This window comes from Aphanomyces astaci (assembly GCF_000520075.1).
Source record: "Aphanomyces astaci strain APO3 unplaced genomic scaffold supercont1.21, whole genome shotgun sequence".
NCBI lineage: Eukaryota > Oomycota > Saprolegniomycetes > Saprolegniales > Verrucalvaceae > Aphanomyces > Aphanomyces astaci.
Genome location: NW_009798284.1, coordinates 585,053 through 593,515, shown reverse-complemented (window position 1 = coordinate 593,515; position 8,463 = coordinate 585,053). Strand labels below are relative to the sequence as shown.

Sequence of the window (8,463 nt, the reverse complement as noted above, 5' to 3'; positions counted from 1 at the left end):
ACTTGGAGGAGCTCGTTCATTTTGAACTGATGGGTGAACCATATGGCGCTGTAGACCCCATCTCGTCAATGCACGATGGTCTAGTCGTGGAGTTGTAATCGGTAGAGGTGGGGATAATTTAAATAGATCGATGAAATTGGAGTAAACCAGTGTAGCATGTCAATGTCGTTTTGTTAATTAGTACTTGCGATAGTATTTCGATCTGAATGTCGATGTGGATGATGGTGCTGCCATTTTGGACGAGCGATTGGAACGCACAATGTTATTAATATTTCTACAAATAAAGAACTACTACTGTACTAGTAGTAGTTACGAACATAATCAAATAAAGAACTACTACTGTACTAGTAGTAGTTACGAACATAATCCCCTGGTAACGAGTTTGAAGTTGGTCAAAGTTTACGAACATATAGAAATGAAAATAAATCAAATTTGGGATTGTAGGATTTATACGCATAAACCCCGTTGGCTGAAATGTCGAGATTGGACTCACTGTCAATATTGTAATGTGGCGGACAGCGAAATGAAATCACCTCACCTTTACTACCGTACTTTACGACTAATACAGAGATTTCGCAACTCATGTTATTCGCCCCATTCCCGTTCCTGAGTGTATGGCAACCGGAATGGGAATGCAAACTTGATGGTTTCGAACTACGATAGTCAGTCAAACATAAAAGTGGTTTTGCACATTGGAGTGCTAGAGTGAGGGCTTGGCATTCCAGTGGAGAGGTCACAATTCCATACTTCAGGTTGATTGGATATGAACAACATGCGAGGCGCCGATGCCCTGTAATCAGTTTTGACGTCGCGGTGTCCTCCAGTATACCTCACTATGTAGATAACTCAAAAGAGAAGTTCAATGGCTTCGTCAGAGGTCCAGTTCCATCTATTGTTCCTAAGGCCCTTCGCTACCAGTGATGGACGGGAATGGGAGAGTCACACGTAGATTTATGCAATTGTACGGTAAGAATTATAGAAAATTAGAGATTTGGCGTTCACGATTTAGATTTAAGAGGTTACGGGAATGGGAACGCGAAAAACATGACTTGCGATTTCGCAAGTCATATTAGAGAAATTTCGCAAGTCATGTTTTTCGCGTTTTCATATGTTGAGTGTGGTACTCCGTTGCGCATAGCCCGTTTCTGTTCCGACGTTTTTAACTTTGATTGGCAATTCGAATGCGTTGTGCGTATTGTTAACAAACAGTGTCACGATAAATCATTGCATAAAACTACTTTTGTAACGAAATGCCTTAAAACGTTATTGAATTCGGCCACATTCAGGCTCCATTTCGTCCGATTCGGTTTTACTCGATTCAAAAATGACCAAAACGCATACAAATCGCGAAAACACATACTCCCACGATAATTCGTCAAAACAAGTACACACTCCTAATTGTATCCTAAAGTTAGTGATACATCTGAAAGACAATTGACATTACGAATTGTGAAATTACAGCTCTACGATCTCAACCAAGTCAAGTTCCACTAGAGCGGCAAAGAGGGCGTCATCCATATCCAAATCACTTTCAATGAGTGAGTCAGCAGTAGATCCGCAGGCTGGCATACAAACGTAAAGGATGGAGGCACCTTGATCAACTCGACGTTGATGGACTCAGCATAGGCTGCCACGCCGGAGAAGAAGCGGTCGATGGTTTCCGCGGTAGTGTGGGAGTCCCGGTATTGCAAGATAACATGCTTCTGCTTGTACGTGTACCTCGAGTATTTGTACTCTTTGGGCTTGCGCCGCGTGGGTCGAGTCATGTCGTCAAATTTTCTGTGATTGGGTGTGGTGTTTCAGATTTCAAAACCCTTCGTTCAAATTGTCATTTTCAAATATCGCGCCACTACGTGGATATAATATATAAAAGGGTATGCATATCTGGAGGGATCACCAATGGAGCAAATCAAAATTTAGAGGTTGCTAAACGGTGTACCACACTCAACATTGAGTCGTAAAATACGGTATGGTGCATGTCATAGGAGGAGACGTTTTACTATTAAACGCCTCGGTTATTTCAGTTAAACCCCCGTAATGTTGACGTTAAATTATTTTTACTTACGTTTTTTATCTTGTAAATAGGTTAAACATCCTGCATAATCCGGATACCATGGAAACGTTCATACGGATAAGTGCTGTTTACAAAGACCAAGATATACGTGATCCTCCTTTTCGGCCAAAATGTGCCTGGCTCCATATATTTCCATACAAAAAGGCTGTTTGGTTTAAATTCTATTACTCGATCAATTTTTTACCAATCGAAATTTTGAACCGTAACTTCTGTTGGTCTTGACCAGTTCTATCGTTATTACGGCTTATTTTCCTAAAAAATATCAATACATAGTTGGAATAGCTGTCGAAAGACAAGGCATTTTTTTGTAGTCTTTAGTTGAAATGCACCATAGTATTAATTACTGTAGGTGTCTGTTTGTACATGTAGTACAAATTCCCGATTAAAACAGTTCCACTGTTTGACTTCTCAGAAATTGTGGTTGATATGGGATATACTGTTAGTCTACTCTGACCATCAACCACTTACAAGGGGATCACTGTAGTATTATATGTACTCACGGCGGGTAAGACCAAGTCGCAAGGTACAGATAGGGCTATGGGCTATAAAGTGTATCCGGATTGCATAATTACCTCATTGACTGTGAAACAGTATTTCGGGTCGTAAAAACAGTGGAAGTGTATTAATCGGGGAATTGCTCGTGTGTGTACGATGGCACTGGAATACATACTATGTAGAATTCCCCCACTATAAAGGTATACGTAGTAGTTTGGGTGTTTTAAAGTAGGGAGGGTATACCTGCTGTGGGGAATTATTCTTTACTACTACTGTACGTACTACACATTTTTGCAGTTAAGTTGGACGAATGCCCGGTATATTTGGTCGTGTGCCCGATATATTTGGCGGTGTGCCCGATATATTTGGCGGTGTGCCCGATATATTTGGCGGTGTGCCCGATATAATTGGCCATGTGCCCGTTAAATTTGGCACCCGGATGTGTGCACACAGCTAATTATATCGGGCACACCGCCAAATAAATCGGGCACACGACATCCGGCTTCGCATCGCATGACGTGTTTCGTAGCCTTTGGTCGATAAAGGCTATGCGGTCACACGATGCCTTGTCCACAACCGCCCCGTTTTCTAAGTTGGGTGAAGGATATTTTTCATGCAGCAGTCGATTGCCACCCAAAGACAATGACCATTGCTCACAGAGGTTCAGTCCACAAGACCAATTCGTCGAAGCTCGGCTCGAATGTTTCCGACAAAGTCAAATCCCAATGGGGGTGGAATAGATTTCACGAACTTGGCGTAGCTTGTGGCTGTACCAGCGGGGCCATTCGGACGGTCGAAATCAACATCGAAGCAATCGTCACTGGATTCGTCGCTGCCGGCGCTCAGCGACTTGTTTTGCCTAATCGCACAGCTTGTGCTAGCCGCGTCATATCTTCATGCTCGTGCTGGGGGAACCGGGATTGTGCGAAAGGTCAGCACTGCTTGTGCTCGCCGCTTCATCTTCAATCGTGACGCTCGCGCCTGGAGTACCTGACTTGCGCAAAAGGTCGGCATTGCTTGTGCTAACCGCGTCACCAATAATCCTGAGAGCACATGATGTGAGCGAATGAGTATCGCTGGTGCTATCTACGACAGCAGCAACTTGGACGTGAGCATGCATAAGCGCATGGCCCGAGCTACACGAGCAACGTGACGCTTGCATGTTGAGCAGTATATCTTGTACGCGGGTCATTGACTCTTGAAGGCGCCGCATGTCACATCGGAGATCCACCACTTCCTGTAGAAGCCCATCATCGATGTTGATGTGCTTTGTGGGGGCTTCATGGACATCTCCGCTGCGTCACCCGTGCCATTCGGTCTGATTATGACCGCCTCGAAGTCTTGGTGCGATCGTTCCAGTGGAAATGAATGATTATGCGTTGTATGCTATGTTAATATTGTAAGGTCACAACTTTCACGACGTTTAATCGATACCTCATCTTTGATTGTAAACATGCTCGTCGTAATGGTGGAGCTTCCACTGTCCACACTTTGAGATAGATTCGTCCGAACAAATGACAAGTCGGCCTTGCATCCTCGTATTCCGGGGTATCGCCCGGAAATATCGCTGTAGGACACCTCGCCAGGCGGACTTCCGAGTTCCCTTTCGAGTTCCAGTTCAAACGTGCGCCCAGGGAACACGTGTACATCTTCACCGCTCGGTGGACGCCGTCGAAGTCGCTCCATTGCAGGGCTCCTGTTGTCGACATGGCCCCCTCTCCGTTCTTGATACACCACGTCGCAAAACTCATCTTGCTGCAGCACAGACAGTTTACGCCTCACGATTTGTTAGCCCAAGCAACACAAGCAGATTATTCAAATAGAATTTTGTTTCATTAAAAACACTACTTGATAAATTCATCGCAAACTGCCTAGTTCTAAGAGCATCTCCACCGCATCCCCAAATATGTCCCAACTCGATATTGGGACATCCGATGGGACAAAATCTTCCCCACCGGATGTCCCGAAAACCAAATTTGGGGTTGGGACATCGACTATGTCCCGAAAATTGCACACTATTGGGATATCCCAACTAATTGTCCCAACAAATATACTACGATTTGTATGGAAAAGCAAGTCCATTCGTGCAGTTTCCCAATGTCGGCTTTGGACACAGGAACTGGCGGTCGGTATCGTGAACCACGTCTCGCCGTCGTCAGGCACGCGGACGACGTGGCTGAACGAGAGTCACCAGCATTCATTGATACAGCGATATCTGGCCTATATAGCTGCGGCAGTGATTGCTGGTGACTCTCGTTCTGACGCTACGGCCGACGCGGGTTTGTCCAAGAGGCGCAACCGCATAACGCTATGTGGTCGCGCATATCGGACAAGGGTCCGCAGCAACAATTACACTCTATAACTTGGTGCGTGGGATTACAGAATCCCTGCGGTCAAGTAGGCTTGCAAGTACCGGCATCACCGACCTTGGGAAACTCAATAACGTAAGCAAGACGGTGGTTACCATCGACATGCTATACCGCCATAACCTCTGAAAAGTTAACTACAACTAGAGAGAGGCAAACACCGTTCATAACTCCGTTCTAGAGTGAACCTGGCAGCATCTCGATGTCATACCATGCACTTCCGGCTTCAGGTCAATTGGGAAGAGGACAGACAGCTTACCAAAACGGAAGATTTTTTGGAGACATCCCAAAAACAGCGAACTGGCTCTAATTTAGGGATGGGGACAAAAATATTTGGGGATGCAGTGGAGATGCTCTAAGTATACTTTCAGATAATTTCTTTTGAAATATTTGTTTAAAAAACCAGGATGACAATTTCAAGACATACTGTCTTGTTCTCATTATAGTATAACATGCATGTATTTAATATAGCATTGATGTCTAATTTGATTGCTGATCATTTTAGCCCACACGATTGGCCCGGCGGTCATTGCGAAGGGTTTCGGGGTTTCGGGGATGTTCGAGCCGTATCAACTCCACAATGGTACTTGAAGTATGCCAACGAACTCTGCCTATGGAAGCAGTTTCTCGTCCTGGCAACATTTCACCGGCACTGTTCGTTTGCTTGCGTTGCACGGTGAGTTTGAGATACGTCGCGGTAAAGGCAGCAATAGTCGCTCACGAAGCTGGACGTGTAAGAGCTGGGGTTGCACGTTTGAAGCCCGAGGAAGCATGTCCAAAACAAACATGGTACGTTGAGAGTTATAGGAATATCGCTACAACTGTGCGCGATCAGTGTAATGAGGCATGTGTAGATTCACGTCACTACCTTGTGCTTGGAACACGACCATGCGCTAGGCCTTCGCGACGACAAGAATGACAATGAAACAGCCGGGGTGACGGACGGGGTGGCATCTACCAATGACGCGTTGTGGAGCGATTTTTTCGATTGCGAGATGGAAGAAAGCGTGGGCTCGGCGGAAAGCGAGCATAGGGTCACCCATGGGTCAAACTCTGAAAATGAGTACGATTCAGACAGATCCGTGGAAAGTGTGAAGTCAGACAACACGGTGATGTTTGACCCAAGCGACTCACGACGAGGGGCTATGCGTGATGCCATACGACGGAACCGGACGCTCACACAGGAACAGGTGCTAACCACTACTAACCACTACTATTAATAGTACACGGCGTCTTGCGGAATGTATGTTACAGAATGTATACATATACATACGTTTAGGCAGCCCAGACAGTGGTGGAATTCGTATCTCAGCTGCCAACGTTGGACGAGAAGCAAGCGCTAGTGACATGACCACTTGTGCGTGCTGCACTATTGAAGAAATACGTGTACAAGGCGACGCCATCGTTCGTGTCCAGTGCTCGATGCCGTGCTGAAGAACTGATGTACGGCAAGATTGAGGTTGGATATCAACGCCTGGACTTATACCTTGACTTGCTCTGTGACGACAACCCCGGTACTAAGTTCCAGTTGAAACTAATAAATGGACCACATAATTACAAATGCAGCAGCAAATGGTTTGAAACCAATGCCGAGGAGCGGTTTTCAAGATGCATGTTCGTACCGACTAGCTTCAAGCAATGCATGGAAATGTGCTAGCCCGTTATCGCCCTCGACGCATGCCACATGAAAGGCGTATACAACAAGTCGGGAGTATACCTAACGGCCAGTGTGAAGGACTGCGATCACAAGAACCTATTAATTGCACTAGCTATTGTGCCCAAGGAAGCTGGGGAGCACTGAAAGTGGTTTTTTGAAAACCTAAGCGCTTCGGGGCTTGAGATACCAAAGTACTCGATGTTTGTGTCCGACCGATTTAAGGGTACGTCGACATGTCACACGGATGCCTAACATTTATTTATAGGACTATTGGAGGGTGTGACCGCGGTATTTCCTATATTTCCTAACTCAGTACATCGATACTGTATGTTTCACGTTGCATTGAATGTGGCAGCCTCAACTGGGGGACTGACAAGATCAGGTCGACGTAGCGTGATGAAGGTGGTCTCGTCAAGAACGAGTGACGATTTCAAGAACAACATGTCTGCCCTGCAACGCACACTCCCACAAGCTGCAAAGTACCTCATGGAAGTGAGCCCTGGCATCCAACGTTGGGTCCAATACGAGATCAATGCATGTGGCTACGGCACATTTGGAATCAAAACATCAAACACCGCCGAATGCAACAACGCATGGATGGGCGTTTGGATGCGATCATCAGACCCAGTAACGGTGTTTTTCATGTACATGTGTAAGCTGCTACGATTATTCAAGAAGAAGAGGCAGTCGGCTGCACGCACGCACACAAAGACCCCGCAAGTCTTGTTCCATCCGCCGGATCCGTTGTCGAAAACTCGTACAAGTGGTGTCGTGGATATGAGGTAAATTCATTCTTTCACACCATTTTGACCTTCAACATAGGCAAGTTCTTTGGATGGCGACGAGAATGCAATCGAATTCATCGTTCGCCATGCCAGTCACTCCGAGTGGACAGGGGGGCGACTTCACCGAGTAAATACGGCAACGGCAACTTGTACGTGTGGACGATGGCAGGACAATTGGATCCCGTGCCATCATGCGTTCGCAGCCAAGGCAAAGTTGAGTTGAGTGCAGTTCATATATATATCACAAATTAATCTTATGTTATTAGGGTTGCCGAGGTTCTACTTCTATAAAGCTCAGCAAGATCTCTACAATTCCAGGGTGTGACCATCGCTTCCACGGAACCTCAACGAAGACACCACTGTGTTGCCACCCTTAGCGGTGTCTCATTCAGGGCCAAAGTGAGTTCAAAATTTCAGTCGAGCTAGTGTAATCAATGTACTTCCGTAGAAAGCGAGGGAGGCCAAAATGGAAACAGATTGAGTCAGGAGGGCGACGATGTTAAACGACCAGTCATAAATAGGTTTCAATTTGCGCGTATGAGTGCTCATTAATTCAAGCTTAGATGAACTGTAGCTGCTTTACTTTCCAAAAGGCTGTCGCACATAGCACAAGCTGTGCTGGACTCGTATCAGATAGCACAAGCAGTGCTGGGTGCAAGTATCAGATAGTAGCACAAGCTGTGCTGCGAACTGGCTCTATTTTGCCTACAAAGCCGCACAATAGAGCCGGTTCTGCCTACAAAGTAGAATTAACGTTACCTCCTTTCATGACTGGTCAGACATCCGGATACTAATATATGACCGAGTCATTTTGCAGCGATCGATTATGGGATTGGGCCCTCGATCATCTCGTGTACGGTTAATGATTTATCAGTAATTCAGTAATTCACTATTTTCGGAAATCACTCGATGTTTTCCAAGAACACTGATTGGTCACAAGAACGTCCTAATAAACCCCGAACCCCCGAAATCCCGAAACCCCGAAAATAGAACTTTGGGTGAACCTGAACAGAATCTCATGACAATTGAAGTCATGACTGTGGATGACTATGACGGTGATAAACTTTGGTGAAACACGAAATTGAC

The 8,463-nt window shown here is 45.7% G+C and overlaps 3 protein-coding genes across 3 annotated transcripts; 1 reads left to right on the top strand and 2 right to left on the bottom strand.

The window, feature by feature from the left end:
• Positions 1-1,490: 1,490 nt before the first annotated feature.
• H257_09059 (hypothetical protein) lies at positions 1,491-1,766 on the bottom strand (the record flags this gene model as incomplete). The annotated part of the gene is made up of 1 exon (XM_009835177.1): positions 1,491-1,766. One exon carries the CDS (start codon positions 1,764-1,766, stop codon positions 1,491-1,493), a length of 276 nt encoding a protein of 91 aa, XP_009833479.1.
• A 1,466-nt stretch (positions 1,767-3,232) lies between these two features.
• Positions 3,233-4,320, bottom strand: H257_09058 (hypothetical protein; the record flags this gene model as incomplete). The annotated part of the gene is made up of 4 exons (XM_009835176.1): positions 3,233-3,428; positions 3,560-3,591; positions 3,660-3,864; positions 4,148-4,320. 4 exons carry the CDS (start codon positions 4,318-4,320, stop codon positions 3,233-3,235), a joined length of 606 nt encoding a protein of 201 aa, XP_009833478.1.
• A 1,386-nt stretch (positions 4,321-5,706) lies between these two features.
• On the top strand, positions 5,707-6,286 carry H257_09057 (hypothetical protein; the record flags this gene model as incomplete). Its single annotated transcript, XM_009835175.1, has 3 exons — positions 5,707-5,724; positions 5,790-6,125; positions 6,215-6,286. The coding sequence occupies 3 exons, from the start codon at positions 5,707-5,709 to the stop codon at positions 6,284-6,286; spliced, it is 426 nt and encodes a 141-aa protein (XP_009833477.1).
• Between the last annotated feature and the right edge of the window lie 2,177 nt (positions 6,287-8,463).